The 22345-nt window shown below is 36.4% G+C and overlaps 1 protein-coding gene across 2 annotated transcripts; it reads left to right on the top strand.

Moving 5' to 3' along the window:
- Positions 1–22102, top strand: LOC133517001 (sulfhydryl oxidase 1-like). 2 transcript variants are annotated; one of them, XM_061850106.1, is made up of 3 exons: positions 1–1942; positions 9159–9206; positions 21593–22102. In XM_061850106.1, the coding sequence occupies exons 1-2, from the start codon at positions 252–254 to the stop codon at positions 9199–9201; spliced, it is 1734 nt and encodes a 577-aa protein (XP_061706090.1). In that variant the 5' UTR covers positions 1–251; the 3' UTR covers positions 9202–9206; positions 21593–22102. The 2 variants fall into 2 exon arrangements, with proteins under 2 accessions (XP_061706090.1, XP_061706099.1); XM_061850115.1 differs by lacking the exon at positions 9159–9206 and having other exon boundaries at positions 3–1942.
- The last annotated feature ends 243 nt before the right edge of the window (positions 22103–22345 follow it).

Below are 22345 nucleotides of genomic sequence, written 5' to 3'. Positions count from 1 at the left end.
TTGACGTAATCAAACTAAACGAAGTCTCGCCTTGCTTGACGAATTGACTGTCGAAAGCGCTGAACATTTTCCTTTCCTGTACCTGAATCGAACCATGACGTATTTAAATTTGCACAGATGAAGCCTATGAAATAGGACATTTCATTTACGGAGAGTTTAGTTGCTTGCCGGCTCGGCTCGTATCGGTTACTTGCCGGATAATTATGACATAGTTATTTATTGACTTTTTGGTGCAAATATAGGAAGTCAAAATGAACATCAGGCAGTTACTTGTCGTATGTTTCGCTATTTTCGTAGGTTTAGTGAGTGGTGCAGTTATCGCTAACGACGACGATGTGGAAGAGCAGGGCCTGTATCGTAAGTCGGACAAAGTTGTTATACTAACTCAACGTAACTTCGAAAGAAAAGTGTACGGCCAAAACAGAGCGCAAGTTGTGCAGTTCTATAATAGTTATTGCGGACATTGTAGAGCTTTCTCGCCAAAGTTCAAAAGTTTGGCTGCTGAGATACAACCCTGGGAAAACATATTTAAATTAGCAGTTATAGATTGTTCTGAGGAGGAGAACAACGAAATATGCAGGCAATTTGAGATCATGGCGTATCCGTCCCTTCGATACATTCATGAAAATTATGTTAAGGGTAATGCTAATGTTGGTGAGAAGCTAAATGCCATTGATACGGCTGAAAAACTTAAATCTGAAATTGTACACAAAATGCAGCTAGAGCAAGCAATGGGACGTTTATCTTTTGCTCCTCCTCTCAGTATAGCCTCATATTCCAGTTTCACTGCAGCCCTTTCTGATGTGCCAAACTCTATCATGTACACATTCTTAGTGTTTGAGTCTGAGAACAGTACTGTTGGGTCCGAGCTCACTTTAGATATAAATGACTACAGTAATATCAGAGTGAAAAGAGTGTATGACACTAGTGAGCTGGTTAGATTAGCAGGGGTAACTCATTTCCCAGGACTAGTTGCAGTAAGAACGAATACATTAGAGGCTACCCCTCTAACACCTAAAAATCCTACTATAGCTAATTTATTGAAGGCCGTCAATACATTTTTACTATCTAAAAATTATGTTTTTCCAATTCGCAAGACATATACCAATGATGTTGACCCTGATCGTAATGCCAACAAAATCATACATGACAGCACTGACACAGTCTACTATAGTGACTTAGAGAAAACAATTAAAACATCTTTACACACAGAAATTATAAGACACAAAATATTGACTGGAGAGCCATTACAAGCTCTGTTGAATTATTTGGATGTATTGCTCAGTTCGTTTCCCTTCAGAGGTAATCTTCAGGAATACATTCAGGACTTAAGGAACAAACTTGCAACTAGAACTGAATGGAATGGTGCAGACATATTTGAAATGGTGAAGAAGTTGGAGACAGTTCATGCGCCCGTGTATGTTACTAACTTGGAATATGTTGGCTGCCGCGGTAGCCAATCAACGTACCGTGGCTACACTTGTGGGCTGTGGACCTTGTTCCACACGCTCACTGTCAATGCTGCCCTCAGGCCTGGCAAGGAGGGACCCAAGGTACTGCAAGCTCTTCATGGTTATGTAAAACATTTCTTCGGATGCACAGAATGTGCACAGCATTTTCAAGCCATGTCAGTCAGGAATAAATTGTTTGATGTGAAAGAAAATGAGAAAGCTGTTTTGTGGTTGTGGATTTCCCATAATGAAGTGAACTTGAGATTGGCCGGTGATGTCACTGAGGACCCTGAGCATCCCAAGATACAGTTCCCTAGTGTCAGCAAGTGTCGTGAGTGCCGGCTCGCGCGTGGCGCCTGGAACCTGCCTGCGGTGTACCAGTACCTGCAGATGGTGTACAGCTCTGGCAACATCAAGGATGTCGCCAGGAGGTCGGCCCTTGCTGCGCCAAGCCCGTTCTCCAACCTGGACCTCGGAATGCTAAGCCTCCTGTACATATTATCTTTTATTCTTCTTATTCTAGTAGTAAAATTTTTCCTTACTAAACATTTTTACAGAAAACGTGCATACAGGCATGGAAGGGGTAAAGTTTATATTATAACACAATGACTAGGTATTATATTAGTTACTTGTTTTTTAATATTATTGTTATCAAGTTAGTGAATGACTTGTGTTGACTCTTGTCATCACTTGTGACTGGTTGTGTGTTTTCACATAAACATGATAATGGTGATTTAACTATTGCATTGACACCACCCATCATCCATGTCACCTATGTCACAGGCATGTTGCATTATGTCACTTGTTTTTGTTAGACTACTTGCATACCTCTGAGCTCTAACTTATTATTATTAATTACTGTTTCAGCTATAACCACATTTAGATTTGCGCAGATAATTTATTGTCCTGAGTATTAACAGTGCAGTAAGTTACCATCAGCATCACTAACTTCGCTAAAAATGCATTTTAACGGTCACATTTTACTTTAGAGCTTCTCAATTCTTTCCTTATTTTTTTTATTGACATCTAATAAGGTAAGACCTGTTCATAAAACTTATGTGAATACTTTCACAAAAGTTCCCATTTAAGCACTGACTATTAATACGTGCTTACGTACTTTTTGCCTATTAAATGAGTATGTCGGTCCTTTTTGAGTCTAACACAGTGCGAACTCACATGGAAATATACTCAATTCTTTAAAAAAGGGCTCAGTCCTAAATATTGCTAAGAAAAGAGCCTGATAGACGAGAGTCAGACCAAGCTAAGTTGGCAGCGATTTTGATAGCCCAGACGGTGCAATTTTAAACATCACCCTTCTATGAAATTATGAGGTTTACTTAACACTTGTACCATCTGGGCTATCAAAATCGCTACCAACTTAGCTTTGTCTGATTCTTAAATTGGTTTTCCAATAGGTATGTCTATTATTAAATTATCATTCCACTATTTTTATTTAGGTACTTGATTGTTTTACTAATCTGGAATGTTGGATCAATTCTTAAAATAATTGAAGCAAATTAAATTAAATTAAATTAGGGTAGTATACAATATGCAACTGAGTATTTTGGTCTTCCAAACAATCAGTCATTCAAATACCTGCTTAGATTTTTTTAAATCTATAACCATTTAATTGGTAGTTGAGTTGTCGTATGGCACGATTTACTTTATGCAGTAGTTAAGTAGGTATATGTATAACTAAATTTTGTATGCAAATGGAATGTTTGAAAGCATACAAACGTTAACATCAACATTCTCTTTCAGTTAACCTTTCCTTTCAACATTGACTGATTAGCAATAAATTAACGACCCGTGAGAAGTGGTATGGATTGAGTACCGAGTGTACCTAACTCTTATTTTGTCAACATCTACAATACTTTCAGAAAATTTAATGTCAATTTAATTTCATTATACAGATTCAGTAATTGAGTGCAGTATTTTCTAAGAAAGAGAAAGAGGCACGTCTTGGTGGAATTTGGTGGCTAGTGGGACGTTTGTGAGGACGTTCACCTGTTACCTGACACTCATTTCGTCGTTTTATTAAAAAAATCGAATTAAAATCCTATTGAATTGCATACATGTATTACAGAAAAAAGCCGGCTGAGAGCATGTCCCCATGCTTAGTGAAGGGTTCCGTAGTTACCCGTCCGTTAAAATAGACTTTGTAAAACTCAATAACGTTTTAACCGATCAGTTTCGCTATAGTTTTATTTGAACCTCTTTACTAAGCTTTACTTCCTTTTTAGGGTTCAGTACCTCAAAAGGGAAAAACGGAATCCTTATAGAATCACTTTGTTGTCCATCCGTCCGTCCATCTGTAAGTCCGTAAAGACCCCTTTATCTTGGGATCTTTAACGTGAAGGTAATCAGTTGAAATTAAAACCATAAACTCAGGTCTACGGGCCCTTGAACTTGTGAAAAAATCAAACTTCAATGTAAACGCAAAAAAGATAGGGCCGTTTATGCCGTAAGACCGTATATTTCGACAATCTCAAGAAAATAAAAATTTATTGGGTATCCCGTTCACCTAGAACTAAGAAACATGGCAAGTAATATCGTCTATACTATAAGTATAGGTAAAAAAACATTAAATAAAACATATTTATCTTTATTTTTTTCTTAGTGGACGAGTCCGACTCGCACTTCTCCGGTTTTTATAGAAATCTTTTTTGGACCCATGGTTCTAAAGTAAGAGGGGCGGGGACACTTTTTTTTTCTTTCAGAGCGAGTGTTCCCGAAAATATAATGCTTATCAAAAATTAGTTCATGAAGACCCATATTCGTTTTGAAGGATCTATCTAACGACACTACGCACTATAGGGTTAAAGCGAAAAAAAAACCATCCCCACTTTTCGTGCTAGAGCCACCCTAAAAAAATTTTTATGGTTTTTATTGTAGGTATGACTTTGTCGGGGTAAATTGTAGCTTTCTAGCACTAACTATCACGGAGCAAAGCCGCGGACGGGCAGACGGACGTGGCGAAACTATAAGAGTTCCTAGTTGATTACGGAACCCTAAAAAGGAACCCATCTTATTCAAGGTTGCATGCCGTGCTCTTTCGCCTAACTTTTGATACTTACTAGCGGAAAAGCGATTTCCGCTGGTTTTACAAGTTACACGAGAAGACCCTAGTTCGTACAAATTGATAGGTAGTAGATAACAATTATACCTACGTATAATCGTTACTTTTTAGACTACTACAACAGTGATCTGAGGACCTACCGCGAACCACGTTAGGGCAAGGGCAAGAGGCAACACGTCAAACGTGGTTCGCGGTAGGCCCTCTGCTAATAAACGTGTTTATAATTATATTCAAAACATTACAAGACTGGTTTATAGAGAGAAATTATAAAATATAATATAAATAATAAATAGGTAATAAGGTATGATATAACACCTTACGGTCTCTATTAGAGCATAAAATTATATACATTGGACAAGCACCGCGTAAGTAGGTATATCACATGCTTTTAGTTTTATAACAAAGCTAAATTATTTATTATTCATCATCATCCTCGCGGTGTCCCGGTATTTTGCCAGGGCTCATGGGAGCCTAGGGTCCGCTTGGCAACTAATCCTAAGAATTGCCGTAGGCACTAGTTTTTACGAAAGCGACTGCCACCTGACCTTCCAACCCTGAGGGTAATCTAGGCCTTATTGGGAATAGTCCGGTTTCCTCACGAGGTTTTCCTTCACCGAAAAGCAACTGATAAATATTAAATGATATTTCGTACATAAGTTCCGAAAAACTCATTGGCACGAGCCAGGGTTTAAAACCTGCGACCTCCGGATTGCTAGTTGTTTATTTTTGATCTTAGGCGAGGTCATTTATAATACGAGTATAAAAATAAAATTTAAAAAACATGCAAAAAATAATTAAAAAAAACCCTAACCTAGGGTGCCGCCAGTAGCGGGGCGGGGCCCAAGCTGCCGGTGGTCAGGGCCGCAGAGTGAGGAACCGACGGTACGCGCCACATCAAAAAATACTGCCTTCTGCATCTGACCCTTATTATTTCTTTATTCATTCAAAATCTTGGGCTAGGCTAATTATAATATGAATATAAATGTAAAATATAAAAACACAAAATACATACCTATAAACACATTATAAAAAACCTAACCTAGGGTGCCGCTAGCAGCGGGGCAGGGCCCAACCTGCCGGTGGTCAGGGCCGCAGAAAGAGGAACCGCCGGACTATCCGCGCCGTGTCCAAGATCACCGCCTTCTTCATTTGACCCTTGATCCAACCTGTTTGCATTACCAGATTAACACACCTACACCGCTTTGTAAGCTATACCTTCACTTAATATTTATAGGTTTCCAAATAACTCCGAATTCCGAATACCCCAATCGAAGCCACTTTGCCAAGAAACTATACCTTACGAGTTCTGACACTTAATGAAGACGGGCCTAACGCAAAATTGAAATTTTTACACGCTTTAATTTCTAATTAATCTAGTTAAAGTTGGCTCGATAAAAAAAAAAACGAAAACACGTCTAATTTTCATTGTATCCAGTTGTATATAGTTTCCCTGCATACCATAGCAGTATAGTTTTAGTATAAAATTGCTATATGAATTGCTATAATGATTATAGCTGACGGATTTGACTAGCAAATTTTAATTTTAAACATATGTACATACAGAGATATTGAGGTAAAACGTTGAAATCCGGGCGATCGCCAAATCTTATGACATGACGTAAGTTTTTCGCGGCGCGTCATATCTTTTGTTCCTACTCGTAATTTCCTGGCTTTATCCCCCTCTTAAAGGGTGGAATTTTGTACTTTCAGTCGGTTATCCCAATGTATAAAAAAAAAGTAAAATGCGTATCCGACCACGCGCAATATAGGGTTAATTATATTTCTTCTATATGAAGCAAATATACAACCTATATAGTGCTGACTGAATTTCCGTTGTTTTACTTTAATTGTTCTCTAGAATCTCAAGTGTATAGGTATTTAAAAAGATAATCTTATTTACCTATATCTGTAATTCTATAGGGGCATTAACTTGTCTCAATTGCTACTGACTTTCCACAAAAAAAAAATGTGCGGTCACGCCCATATAAATTGTATGAAAAGAGTCGTGGCAATTAGACGCAACCGCAGACATATTTTCAGGGGGTTTGTCTGCGGAAATGTTTCGTGTATTTAATACTTTGTTATTGTAAAATAGTTACCAAACTGTTAAAAAATAGGTATGTAGTAAGCTCCAAATGTGCTTTAATAGATAATTTCTATTTTAAAAATATTTACCTATTTTTTTGGGTACTTAGTGTAAAAAATTCCCACACCTAAAACCCCGGGAGATGCTTATTATCGTGTCATCTAAAATGCTTACATGTCGCATGTCGTCTTTCAGCTGTTGGTTGTCATGCAATGCAAAGTTTTCGTGAAGGTATTTTAATAATACTTTGTCAAAGTGTTATTTACGATTGCCATTTAAACTCGGCAAAGTATATTGTTTTTCTTGACCCTGCTGCAGGTGTCGATGATCAAATAAATTACGACGCCATTGTTTTTGTTCATGGCGTGGGCGTGGGCGCCCATTCTATTATATGGTGACGTCAGCCAGACTTTTCTCTAAGATAAACTTAGCGCTATATATTTATCGATGAATACACAATTCACTCAATCTTTGATATGTTGGCATAAGGGACTTTAAGTAAGTAAACACTTTATAGTACGAGAAAAATAAATATTGATTACATCAGATAGAAAATAATTATGCAGTACAAAGGCAAACTTATCCCTAAGAGGAATCTCTTGGATATGGGTCTTTAGGATAATTCTGACGAAAACTTCTGAAGGCAAGTTTTTCAGTCCCCTTCCCTACAACGATCGATCGATACGAACGACCTTTACAACTAGAATCTAGAATCATTTTTGGTTTTTCTCAAGGTAAATTAAATACCTTAATAGCATAAAAGGATGTCTGTGAAAGATATAAGATATGAATGTTAATTATCATTCACTGTTTTTATTAATTCATTTATTTTTAAATCTTCAAAAAGTGTAAATCCTGGACGTGCCTATTTGAGTCTTCCAAGTTACCCGACATCGCGGGACGTACAGGTAGTTGTTCTACTAACAGTGCTGACCTGATATCGCGTCGAAGACAGTTGAAGGCGTTAAACATATTTGTACCAAATTGGCCGTATTCATGAAGTTTTTAGACCTTTACAGGTTGATTCATGATTCATCAAAAAGTATCACGTCAGTCGTCAGTGCACGCGGCGTTTGTTACCTTGCAATCTTGTACTCTGGGTTTACTCCGGCTATTTCGAGACGTTTTCCTACAATTGGATTTTGCCTTTTTAATATATTTTTTATTACTTATTTTGAAGCATGCGACGGGTGGACGCTAGCAAATACGGAGAAATTTTGCAAAGATCAGGATTCAGGACTCACGCGGGAGTCGCGCGTTTATATCTACTGAGATACTTACCATTTACCAATTTTCATGAATTATTTAGGTTTTATAGTAAAAAAAGTATTATTTTAGATGACTCGTATAAAAAGTATTGTATACAATAGTGATATAATCAATCTTTTCAATCATGTACCTTACTTAGGCAACAAGGTACTAGTCGAGTAAGTCTATTCAGTCGGAAAGGATCTCTATTATATCACGCTAGTATAAAATACTATTTCTTAATCAAATGTTTTTTCGGAAACTGCCGTCATTTTGGCCTCTGCGGTAACGTCCTAACACTTAAGCTTTTGCTAGGCTGACATGTGTTGCGTTTAGACGTAGGTACTAATAATAATGTAGGACAACTACCTGGGGATATAGGACGACCGACGGCAGTTAGCTAGTGCCGTCTTGCAACGGCAGATCCTACTATAAACAGAGTGTTTTGTTCGCTTTTCGGTTTTACGCTGTGAATCCTATAATTACAAATGTAGGTTTACAATTAGGTAGGTACCTAACTGAACAACGACACATATTTTGCCCAATTTATTTATTCCCTTTCATTCATAAGTTACTCTTCAATACTCTCTGTTGTCATAACTGTGTATCATATAATCCACTAATACGTAATAAATATATTTTAATGAAACATATCAATTGCTAGTATAAGGCTAGGGTAGCTCATAGATTAAGGAATTATAGATGTACTATAGTAATATATTCGTACAGATTAATTATTATAAAATAACATAAATATTTTGTATTAACTTAAAAGAGATTGCGGTTCATTTGCCGGGAATTAGTTACCATGGGTGAGTTTTACTGATAGTAAGCATCTTATACGAGTAAAATGACCAACGTTACGCTGTGGGTATTCAACTTTTTTTTATTGACTACGCGTGAAAAATCCCATAACATTAATGCAATTGAAATAAACTTATTGATATTATTTAAATACTTGAAATGTAGTTTGGCTATGGAAAAAGTACAACCATTGATGTTGATAAAATATGTTTAATGTTTTTAAGAAGAGTTCATTCCCAAAAAATGCAAACACAACATTTTATATCCTCAGTAACTTATATTTTTAAATATTTATAGTTATTATTAATTACATCGTCATTCCATCTACAAAAATAAATCGAATTTGCTTAGCCATTATCTGAATACAATAGCATGTCGACCGTTTTGAAAATCTAATGATTAAACATTGGTCAATTAGCATACGTTGTTTTAATTGTTTAGAAGTTAGATCTCCCTGTGTTTGTATAGTAACTAGATTTTTTGTATACAGCATGATTGTTCGAGTGTTGGTGGAAAGGGGGCTGATAAGCTAGCGCAGGTCAGTTGAAGGATTCCGTTATATGAGTATCGTGGTGGTGGTTGGTGGCGGTGGCATTAACTTAATTTTAGACACTTTGGATTTTAAATTGCCATATTTCTGGAAGTTATAAAGATCTAGTCTAATTTAATTTTAACTCTCTTAAATTAGATAGGCTACTAAATCTTATACCTCCATAACATAATGTGTGAACACTGGTGACATTTTAAATTGAAATGTCGAGTAGTTTTGGTGACCTGACACAGGTTCGTATCGTCCACATATACTAATTACTATCAAGCCGTAAATAGTAACCTTTGTGCTTAAGAAATGGGGGGTACAAACTTGCTGAACCATGTGCATTCAATGCACATGGCTGAACAAACATGTGATTTCAATTGTCGCATTAGATCTCCTTAGGGAATGAATTCCTGGATATTAAGTATCCTAGTTCTTCTCCAGTTTATAAACTACTAGCTTTGCACGAGACTTCGTCTGCATAGATGATTTCGCTCATAAAAATTGTCCATGTCCTTCCCAAGGGACGCCTGTCTCCATAACAAATCTCATCTTAGTCGGATCACCGGTGGGCCTGTAAAGGTAACAAAGTTACTTTCACATTTTTATCTTTCTGCCATTCATCGAAACTGTTCAGCAGTTTTTACGTAATGGAGTTTCAAACATAGCATTTAAATATCCAAACGTATTAATATTACTAGGATTTTCAAGCAAACGAACCATTCGCTAAGTTTTATACCTTGATATATCTACTCATACCTTCGCCGTAAGTATCAATCATTCAATATCGTTTAGGTACATACTTTTGGCATGCTATTAATTACGTACGTCTGTCGTACAAAACATCCATAAAATAAAATAAAATGCAAAATTATTCCTTTTTGGACAAGCGAATTGTAAAAAAATCCTTGAATGCCGTTTTGTTTATTTAAATAATAAGATAATATTTCTTTGTAAAATGAAAGTAAAATGAATTAACTTAAGGTTTTAAGATACTTTGCCTTCAGGGCCCATTAATTTTTTCCACTCTGTACGTTTAGCCAAAGCCCCTTGGTTATAGTAGTAAGTGTTGTGCAACATTTTCAATCGAAAGATTAACCTTTTGAACGCCAATAACGCCTAAAGGCGTCGTTACTAGTCGTGCCCGCCCGCCTATGCGCGTTATGGCGGACGCTGTCAAAGTAATCTTCACATTTTCCAGTAAGGTTTACTTATATTAGCTCCCTTGCGCCCGGGATCTTGGCGTTTGATTGTTGTTTGTGTTTATGACATAAAGCGTTCAAAGGGTTAAGGACACTTAATAGCGAAAAAATACGAAACTCGAAGTAATTGCCTATGTTCAAAGTAATAAGACACGGATACTGGTAATTAGTAGATTATTAAACTTCGCTTTCCCTCTGATTGTTGACGGCTAAGCAAGTATATGTTACTAGCAAAATTAGTGCGCGTGATCAATATCGAACACTTAATGGCTGCTGAACAATTAAACGGCTGCAGAACAAATGCTTCACGTGGATAACTATAGGACTTAATTAGTTCAAAATTGCGAATTTATTATGGGGTTCATATTTATAAAACATTCCTCGAGCAGTATCTGCCCTACACTAACTCGTTTAATCTTGGATCCATTAAATCATGGAAAACATAAATTATATCAGCCATGGCAGGTGTAACATGAACTTAAACCCGAAAGAAAAAAACATTTAATGTTTAATTATTGTACCATATAGATACCATAATCCAAAATTAAATTTTCTTTGTTCGATATTCCAATGTTATATTTTGAGGTTAAGTATTCACTCAAATTATATAAGTTATGGTGTAGACATGTAGTGGATCCGTAATGACGTCGACTGTGCACTGTACCTATTGCTTAGATACACCGGCATGCTTACGCTGAAACTAACCCGGGTGCTTTATTGCCATAATTATGTATTAGCTTTGCAGATTGATGACAGACAGACTAGATATTCAGACAGTATCTGAAATTATATTTGATTATGGTGAGGTTTTCAGGTACCTAATCATAAACCATATTCAGATGGGTACCTATTAATTTTATCTAAATAATATTTACTTCTTTAACGTGTAATTCTGCAATATAATATGTATTTATGTATGTATAAGTATTTATATACGTTACGTACAACGTCAAATATGTTTACATTTTTCGCCTTATTACTTATTATACATGTATTATACAAAGAAGTAAGGTCCAAAAGTGTAAACATATCTTTGACGTCGACTGTACCTACTTAATTGTCAGTCATTTCAAATCAAAATTAAATAATTAAAATGTTGATGCAATCAGTATGAATAAGTAGCAGCTGAAAGTCCTTGCCTACTTACTTTTCAAATAAGGTACGATTAATTAATTTACTAGAGTTAGATCAAGATAATTCGGCAGCGATTTTGATAGCATAGACTGTGCAAGTGTTATTTATACGTCATAATTTCATAGAAGTATGACCAAAGAGAATTTGAAATAGAGGTGTATTGTCAAAGAAAACTTTTGAAGATCCTAGATCCTTATTCTTTCACTGATATGTGTTAAAATTGCTAAATATCAATAAGGTAAAAGTAGGTTCACCGAACGGACGGAAATGGTCTCTTTCACCGAATTTCGTCTATTTTAAGCTGTAAGTCGATTAATTACCGCTCATATTAAGCTGTGTATTTTTTTCCGCAAGCTAAATACCTATCCCTTCTTCTGCGTGGCAGAGCCAGGGCAGAACTGGCTAGTTTGCACCGTAATCGGGATGGAATAATTGAAAGAGTCGGCCGACTACCACTGACTACTGCCGCTTTGTATGGGCTACCTTAAGAAAATCGTTAAGAAATTGCGTAGGTATACTTCTTAAGGCCATAAAACCGTTTCAAATAATTTTATCCTTTCAGAATATGGTTTGACCAGTTTATTATTTAATTAGTGTGTGTATTTTAGTAAAATATGCTATTTCAATGCAGTCATGTTCTCATAATTTAAGTAAAATGTGCATTCGGTGATGAGTGCACCCATAATTTGATTGTAAGGTATTGCCAAACAGCGTCCGGAATCAGGGAAAGCGTATGTTTTTAAACTTATTTTTTTAGTGGTTGATTATGAACTATTTAGATTAACTACCTTCTTCTTCTTATTTCTTATTTCGTTTATTGCAGAACCATGGTTACATTAAGGACATTAAGGTGTTAACATGTATTGAGTGCATGCATGGTTACCCTGTCAGGGCATAGCAACATTATTGATATTCTAAAACTACTTAATTATTAAAATAAATAAATTATTAAAATAAATACTTATTCAAACACAAAATAGCATTTACGTAATACTAGGAAATTCTTACAATTAAAATAGAGCAATAATACTATAATTATTAAAATATTAGTTCTAGTCACAAATCCAGATTCAAGTAATAATGAGAAATAACCATAATACATACATTAAATTGAAGTTCATTAATAATTAAATTCATAAACCATAGACATCATTCATAGAAGGTTCATGAGTACTAGCTAAGTTATTCACATTTTATTATAGTTTATTTAAAGTAGGTAAGTTACACATTTATTAATAAACATACAGGCGTTTCCAGGTCAAATCATAAATTCGTGTCTGTCATAAACTCTTCGACTGAGTAGTAGGCTTTCGAGGTTAAGAAGCTCTTTAGTCTATTCTTGTAAATGATAAATTTGGTTTCGTTCTTTATATCGATTGGGAGCTTGTTATATATTTGTATACACCTATAGTATGGCCCGACCTTATACATATTTATCCTATGAGGCGGGAGGACTAAGATATTACGGCGGCGCTCACTTCTTGTAAATTCGAACATCTCAATGTGTTTTCTGACAAATAGCCCGATCTCAAGGATGTATATGCATGGTAAGGTTAACATATTATTTTTAATGAAATATTTTTTGCAACTATCAGGCTCACGGGTGTTAACAATGACACGAAGGCATTTTTTTTGTAAAACAAATAAATCGTCAATATCCGTGCTATCGCCTCACAATATAATTCCATAACGCAGCCAGGCGTACGCATATGCGTAATATACAGATCGTGCGCATTCACTTTGAGTATTTCTTTTAAGTATCCCTAAGGCGTATTTGAATCGAGATAGTTTTTTACTCGTTTCCTCTATATGTTTTTTCCAATTTAGGTGCGTATCGATAAATACGCCTAATAAGTTAAACTCACTGACTTCTTCTATACCTGTTTCCGATGACAAAGCTGATAGGTCAAGAGGATCTTTTTGGTATGGCCGAAATTGAATTAATTTTGTTTTAGTGGTATTTAATTCTAAGGAATGGTCTCGTAGCCAGTTGTCTACTATGCTGAGTGTTTCTTTAATGTCACTGCTTATGTCATGGTTGTTGGGGCATTTAAAAAATATTGATACATCGTCCGCAAATAGTACACACGACTGTTTCATAACCTTGGGCAAGTCATTAACGTATATTAAAAATAGGATACAGCCTAAAACACTTCCTTGAGGTATTGACGAGTTTATTTTCATTGTGTCTGATTGCACATGTCTAAGTTCAGCAGTTGTTTCGTTGTAGTGCTGTATTTGTACACACTGCATTCGGTTTTGTAGATAAGATTTTAGCCAACTATGCGCTTCATTTCGAATGCCTACTCCGTACAATTTTTTCAAAAGAATTGTATGTGAAACTTTTTCGTATGCTTTGGTCATATCTAAAAGCAGACCAATGCCATAGTGTTTATCCCTTAAATAATTTAGAACCTCATTTATATACTTATACACCGCGAGGGTAGTGGAGTGGTTCTTCTGGTGCTATGCCCAGTCTAATGGGCGTCGGCGGTCAGCATGGCATTCAGCTCTCTGGTCTTTGCCAATCTCTTGAGGGTGGCTGCGTCTTTTGTATGCGTCCAGTCTTTAATGTTATTTATCCATTTAACTACCTTACTTCACAAATAAAAGTGTATTTGTAATTTAATGAGCAATTGTCGAACAACAATAACCTATATAGATTATTGTAAAAAAAAACTGCGTTTGAAATGTTCCTGTTTTACGTCTTTTTAACTTCAAAATAAGCTTTTTGGCAAGGTTATTTAAAAATAACAATTTTAGGTATTTTACGTCACTTTTGGTAAGAAGTATACAGTTTTGTGATGGATTCAATTATACGTGTTAATGAAAGATTTGTGATTACGCCATATAAATTACGATACAAACACTATTTTCAAAATCTGTTCGCGTAATAGGTTCCACATATTTGCCAGGTTTTGTTCACCGAACGGCTGTTCGGTGAATCGTACCCATGGGCTCTGCTACCGAATTCGTGCCAATTTTGGCCTTGTTTTGATTCGATGTTTATTGAAATCTGAAGGATTATTGGGAGGTCCTTGGAGATCTACTAAAATGATGAGAAGGAACTTTTTGAATATCACAACATTATTTTATTGTTTACTTGACACAGTTACATAATATTTACATGACTTCCATTAGACAGTTGGACGAAGAGTGAATGCTCAGATTTTGAACATCTATGAATCCAAAATCTGACATTCCATATTTAAAATTAAAATGTCAAGCTCGAGTCGATTGCCAATCAAACCTCTTTACACTAACAAAATCTCATCCTTATTGCACAATTATTTAGGTTGAAATCAGTTTGTATTATATTTTCATCACTTTTTCAAATGCCAGCGCTTCTAAACATGTTTACATTTACTGCCGATGATTGTCCCAGAATGAGATACAATAAATTTTATTTATATATACATATTTAATTGTTATGATTGTATACATGGTGTATCAAAAATAGTGGGGACCCGTTTAAGGGCATATTCGGTATGTTTTTCTCGTTAGGAAAAAAGTAGAAGAAACATTTTTTTTACGCATTTTTTTCTATGGGACTGGTAGTCTAAATCTGCTAACGGTCCATATTTTCGCTTCAAAAAAAGGCTAGAGTAGCCTAACAGTTTTTAACCACGGATTCCTGAGCTCATAAGATCATAACAATAATTTATGAGTTTTGATGAAATTCGACAAAAAACATTTTTTTTGCCGAAAAAAATATTCTCGCTGCACACTAGACGTAACTTTGTTTTTAAATCTTAGGGAAATAAAGTTTTTTTATTAACAGATAAAAAATAAAGTTTTTTTATTAACAGATAAGTAATAATAGCTTAAGTCTAAATGGCTTACTGTACTTATATTGTTTATCCTAAGATACTGGAATAAGCTGTGTTTACCTATAATTGGACAAACATCTACCCTTAATGTTATGTAAGCTACAGATTATTTTTTCCCTGATGTATTGTCTGTTGGTGATCCTAAATCAGTCAGATCAGTCGATCAGTTTTTAATAATAAATAAATAAACAGATAATAATTGCGAGTATCCTTTAAAACTTGTGTGTCAGTAGGTATCTCTAAACCAAGAAGACATTTTCTCTAAGCTATGATAAAAACAAATTTTCACACTTGTATTGTCATTATCTCTAATACAAAACCGATTTCAGAAAACTTTGTATGACATTTTAGGCTTTTAATGTGGTCAAAAATACACCTTTATAATCTGTCGGATTACCTCTGTGTATACTTATATTTTACATCTTATTAAATGTGTATTAATAAAACTCGATAATATGTGTTCTGTGGATTGATTATTATTTAGTAAAAATAATAATAATCCCAAAAATTCAGCGTGCATGGGATGACACTCTCTCAAAAGCTACAATAGACAACCTCATTATGAGCGCCGCGGGAGTGGACCGTGCAAAGCTTCTGGCAGTGTCACAACCAGAATCTGGGGCATGGTTGCACGCGTTGCCTTCGCCCCAATTGGGCACCTTACTCGACAGTGACACACTGCGCGTGGCTGTTGCTCTCCGCCTGGGCTGCGATGTATGCCAACCACACTTATGCATCTGCGGTTCCGTGGTGGGTTCTGACGGCCACCACGCACGGAGTTGTCGTCGTTGCGCAGGCAGGCACCCACGTCACCATGCCCTCAACGATACTGTCCAGAGGGCCCTTAGGTCGGCTGGTGTCCCATCGGTGCTTGAGCCCCCTGGTCTTAGCCGCACCGATGGCAAACGACCCGATGGCCTGACCCTAGTACCATGGGAACGGGGGCGGTGTTTGGTGTGGGACGCTACGTGCGTCAGCACCTTCGCCGCCTCCCACATCAGCCGTATCTTGCGCACGGCCGGAGCGGCAGCCGAAACGCAAGGGGCTTTAAAGAGGCAAAAATATACCCCTATTTGACCAGGGTTCTCTTTCGCTGTAGAAACGGCGGGTTGCTGGGGAGCGGACGCAAAACGTTTTACACGCGAACTAGGCCGTCGTCTCAGACAAAAGGGGGAGGGTCCCGGCTCCGAGTCGTTCCTATAATGGCTGTCCATGGTAATTCAGCGTGGAAATGCTGCGAGCATCATGGGCGCCTTTGCACCGGGGACGGCAGGGAGCGGTTTGTTTGTGTAAATTTTTAGTTTTACTTTTTATAAAGATTACTATTATAAAGATTACTATAGTTAAATTAGTATTGAAAGGTTGATTAATTAATTAAATATAATTATAGAGCTATATTAATAAAACGTTATATTCATTAATTATTAACTTACTAAATACTAAATATAAAAGTAACTTACGTCTTACTTCCTGTGGCGCTACGATCCTTATTAATTATTTACAGAAAATAAATATTACTCGTGTTTTTAATGAAATAAAAGTTGACTTCATCAGTTTGTAGTATTCAACAGTGAGCTACCAAAAGTTTGAGCACCTCTCAATACCATATTTTCATATATTTATTTTCTAGTTCGGTAATGCGGCCTCCCGATTCGGTGATATGTGCAAATCACGTTTCTTTAGTTCGGTGAATGGTACAAATCAAAGAAAGCGAATTAAATGATTTTCAAAATGTTTTTCATATATGTGTAATAATTTCCTTAATTTATATGTATGTTTACACGAAGACAAATCTAACGAAGTTTCAATTAAAGTATTGATCATACTCGTATAAACATACCAGACCTTTAAAAAAAATGAGACTTACATCTAGGTCGTAAGTGTTCGGTGAACCGTACTTTTACCTCAAGTGGCGCCATCTTACCGGGCACAACCTAAAGGTTATGGCGCCATCGCTCGAAACGATGTCGCCATACCTATGGCCTTTGATCTATTAGAAGTTTACAAAGTTTTCTTTGACAATCCACCTCTATTTCTGGTATGACGTTTAAAATCGCTGCAGGGTTATCTTGGTCTAACTATATTGTTTTATTGTCAGAATTAACTTTAAGAAGGGTGTGACAGAAAAAGACAATTCAAGAAATCGTATTAGACGCGACATTTTAAGAAAGTGGTTTAGTTAAGTTGGTTATAGGTAGGTATTCGTCTGCGTAAGTAACATGAGAGCGCCGGCGGCTAATTTCAGGTCATATGAGCGCACTAAACTGGGTTTTTATATCCTAGATACATTATGACAGTTGGATTGCCCACTCTACTACACCAGGACCAAGCTATACGTTAGACACGGTAGATATTCTACGTAGGTATTGCTGCGCACTTGCCGTCAGTCACTGAATTATATAAGTAAGGTGTGTGAAGCGCTTTCTACGGCCCCTAAGTCTCCCGGTTCCTTTCAGCGGGTCAACGGGTTATTACCACTAGTTACCACCAAGTTGTTACCAGTAGTTGGGTTTTTTCCCCAGTATTTACCACCAAAGTGTTGTACGCAATACTAATAAAACAGTAGAAATAGTATAGTATGAATATAGTGCTTTAATAAATAAGTTGATTTGTGTTTCAGTAAAGTGATCAAAAATATTAAAACCGGTGCAAGTGCAAAAATTAAAAAGTTAAATAGAAATTAACGTTTGGAAATTTCATCCAAACGTTAATTTCTATTTAACTTTTTAACTTATGAATTGTAAATTGAATTAGTTGTGACGTTATCTATGAAAACAGGACCTCTTCTCGAGGGCGCTTACGCCGCACTGCGTAGCGCAGCGTTGTATTTATGTAGGAGCATCGTTGATAATAGCGTTAGCCCCATCGACAATGAGGTCTCTTTCAATAAATAACATCACCCAAACCAAGTGATTTTTTTTCAGTAGTTGCCACTGATACCTAACCACTTGGTGTTAAATAGTGGGAATAACCCAAAAAAAACCGGGCAAGTGCGAGTCGGACTGGCGCACAGAGGGTTCCGTACCATTGTTTATAAAAACGGCAAAAAAAATGTTTGTTGTACGGGAGCCCCCCTTAAATATTTATTTTATTCTGTTTTTAGTATTTGTTGTTAAAGACTGTACACAATAAAATTGGGCCACATTCATATGTTGATAAATGTATAAAAAAAGTACGCAAAATACTGTTTTATACTTTAACATTGGAAATGTAATCTAGCTATTTACACTAGATATTTTATGTTTCTAACAGGATTCTGCTGAATCTTCGAACCTTTGTCTTCACCTTCCATATCACCATCAGTTTTTGCACAGTAGTCTGAGATACAGATTTTGCTCCTAAACGCCAATGTTTCTTGAAGTCGTCGATGTCCTTCGCTTCCTTGCCCGTATTTTTTAGCTGCCGCTTCACGAGAGCCCAATATGTCTCAATTGGCCGAAGCTCAGGGCAGTTTGGTAAGTTCATCAATTTTGGCACTATCATGACACCATTGCGTTCATACCACTCTATTGCTGTTTTGGCATAATGACAAGAGGCAAGGTCCGGCCAAAATGCTACAGGCTGTGTGACTCCGTATAAAACGCAAAAGTCGTTTTTGAAGGCACTCTTTCACATATACATCTTGGTTAACAGTTCCGGTTATGGAAGGTAGAGTTAAGGAACGCAATCTCCATAGACAGAACTTATGCAAAGGTGTCCAGTGGTCAGCTATAAATAATAGTTCCAAATCTCTCCAGAGTAGCGCTAGAGTAGCTAAGAACCTAGGCGTTATTGACGGAGTGAAGTGCGCTGTTTATGATTTGATTTTCTTTTCAAGTATTCTAGGTATTGTAGCGCCGCCTATTTAAGGTTTTTTGATGACACTTTTTGGTATATGGAGATTCCATTCCTTATCTCCACCTTCCGTAAGTTCCGGTTGTGATGAAACTTTGACGTTTTCGACCACATGTACACAACGCTTGCCAAACTAAAAACTTTTTAGGGAATTTACACTTCTTTTTTTTGCTTAAATTTGTCTGAAATACTTGCTTTGTCCGATATAGCAACAAAAAACAGAGTGACATACATAATATCAAGCCACAACAAAAAGTTTGGTATGAAAAGAAATGGCTAGATTTTATCGTGTACAGTCTTTATAGTGGCAACAGAAATACATCATCTGTGAAAATTTCAACTGTCTAGCTATCACGGTTCATGAGATACAGCCTGGTGCCAAACGGACGGACGGACGGACAGCGAAGTCTCAGTAATAGGGTCCCGTTTGATCCTTTGGGTACGGAACCCTAAAAAATATTAAAATACTTACATACTTGTAAGTAGTGTAGTTCGAAACATTAGAATCATGAAATAGGTATATCCGTTAACACATTCACGCTGAGCTACAGTCGTAGCGATACGTCATAGCCGATAACATAGGTTTCCCGGTATGTAGAGGAATGCTTCGTGTACCTATTGATCAGCGTTGAATGGGTTAAACTAAAAACATCAGCTATTATAAATTATTTCCAATTCCCCATACTTCCGGTCTGGATGACTTCCCTTTTGCACACTAAGCGTACCCATCATTCTAGATCTGTGTACATACAATTGGACGTCATTTAGGGAAAAGGATACAATCCACAAAAAAACTGTCATAAAATTGGAACTTTCTGTCAAAAAGGAAAGTCAGTCATTTTAATGACAAATTTTAAACTTAAAGGATCCTTTTCGTTAAATTACACTTTATTATCCAATTCTGCAGCTTGAGTTTCTCTGGCGTAAGTAGTAGAAGACAGTCTCCTACTCAGGTAGGTACCTACATTGGAGGATATAAAAACAAAGTTTAGAGAATTTAGAGCTTCTGCGCTCAAATAAGCATTATCTTGGCTAGGCCCCGTGTATCATCGCAAATTACCTGCTGTACCTATCTTGCCTTGCACCTTGAATTGTGAGTTAATAATTGTTACGACCACGACTGCAAGTGTTGCAACTCCAAGGCTGAAACCGCGCTATGAAAGTGGTGTTAATACCTATTGAATCAAATGCTGTGGATTATAGGCAGCAAATTTAATTCAAATAGTTACCCATCTAAAGTACCTATTAATGAACATATACATTTAAAATTCTTCGCTGAGTTTTTACATACATCGCAAAGTATATGTAAAGTTAAAGATCAACCTTATCGTATCCAGTGCCCCTAGTGTTTATTCGATAGCGAAACGTGACGTACGCGTTTGCGTTTAGTCACATTTTGTATGGGATTTTGAGTTTTCAAATTGTCCCGCTTGGTGCGCTGTTTCTAAATCCCATACAAAAAGAGACAACACAAACGCGTGCGTCACGTTTCGCTATCGAATAAATTTACACTAGGGGTACAGTTTCTTACGAAAGTTTTATATTTAGAACATATCATGTTATTATCAATGGCAGAAGGTACATTGCTTTTCACTAGCCAGGCGGGTGTCGTCTCAAATATAGAATTTATCGGTACATCTTGGACAAATTGACTGCCTGAAACAAAAAACAGGGCGGCTACCGGGAAAATCGAAATTCGTCAATTGCGGGCATTTTTCTCTGTCACTCTAATTACGTTTTAGTGAGAGTAAAAGAGACAAATCCCCGCAATTTGCGAGTTTCGGTTTTCGCGGTAGGCCCCCTGGTGCAACTCTTACATAGATCTTTACAAGCTTAATACAGCAGAGCAGTTCACGTGGCTATTGTCACGTCGCCGCTACCTAACGAGAACAAAGTGCATTATTTAATTTGGACGTAGAGTAGATATACCAAACATGTACATACGTGCAACTCGTATCATTCCGTTTATCTGGCTGTTTACAACACAAGCTTTATTGAGCTTGCATATTACTCTGGCACGAGGTCGATTTATGTAAGATTGTTCCAGAATGTTTGTGACATTCCATGACGGAAGGTACCTTATCGCGGTCGCCGCTTATGCCATTATTAGCAGCGCCTCAATAAGTAATTCGGTACTAGGTTACGTAAGCGCCGACCGCCATAAGGTACCTTTCGTCGTAGAACGTCACATTAACCTATATTATTTATCTGTCGCATCGCAACAGGCCTAAACATTAATTAGAATGTATTGAAATTTGCCAAGTTTTTATATATACATACAAGGACACAAATCTTATTGTTTTAAAATTGTATAATGGTTGAGCTAATAAACTTTTTTCATTTTACGAATCTAGCAATTTTAATAATTAATATCCTCTTTCATTTGCAGGTACTTGCCATAATAAATCGGATCTCGAAGATGACGTAGCACAAGCATCATTACGCCCAGTTTTAGTCTCATTCCAATTAGGTACATTAATATAATATATATCTATATGCAATATAATACCTGTTTAATGATAACTTAATTAGGTACAAACATTTTTAGAATGCACATAAATATGTAATGTATTGACATAATTATTTATTATCTTCATACCTATTAAAACTATCATGAAACAAATAGATTGCTAATGTGAATTCGTATTTTAAGATAAGTTAGGTACCTAATTAATGCGGCTTTGTTGATAGGCAGAATATATGATAGCGTTTTTAACTAATGTTTACAATCCAGTTAAATTTAAACTAGGTCTACCTATTAAATTAACTTTTATTAGTACCATTACCTATAGTATGGCAAGCTGTTTACATTTGCATGTCAAAGGAAAGTGATTTATTTCTAAGTCGTACTAATAGCGTAACCATTTGAGCATGTCATTAAATAAATATGTAACTATTAGCATGTTGTTTCTTTTTTGTTTTTTATTTAATAAATATGGGATCGATATCAGCGGATACACGCTATTAAAACACGCCCTTGCTTCCCCATTATCTACAATGAAAGACGAAACTGTTATCAGGGGGCTGGACATTTTTGACTAAAGGTCCACATGGCTCTTTATTAATTCCCCTGGGCCAAAACTTGCGTATTTTGTCAGCTGCCACTGTAGCAGTCTAATGGTTTTCCTGCTTCCTTACTGCG

This window comes from Cydia pomonella, chromosome 1, assembly GCF_033807575.1.
Source record: "Cydia pomonella isolate Wapato2018A chromosome 1, ilCydPomo1, whole genome shotgun sequence".
NCBI lineage: Eukaryota > Metazoa > Arthropoda > Insecta > Lepidoptera > Tortricidae > Cydia > Cydia pomonella.
This window is presented reverse-complemented; position numbering and strand designations above follow the sequence as displayed.

What these genes read in the sequence shown, in the direction of transcription:
- LOC133517001 (XM_061850106.1), top strand. Translation starts at nt 252, where the DNA reads ATGAACATCAGGCAGTTACTTGTCGTATGTTTCGCTATTTTCGTAGGT. An exon ending in CTCGGAATGCTAAGCCTCCT is followed by an intron (nt 1,943 to 9,158) that starts GTACATATTATC and finishes TTTTGTATACAG; the next exon opens with CATGATTGTTCGAGTGTTGG.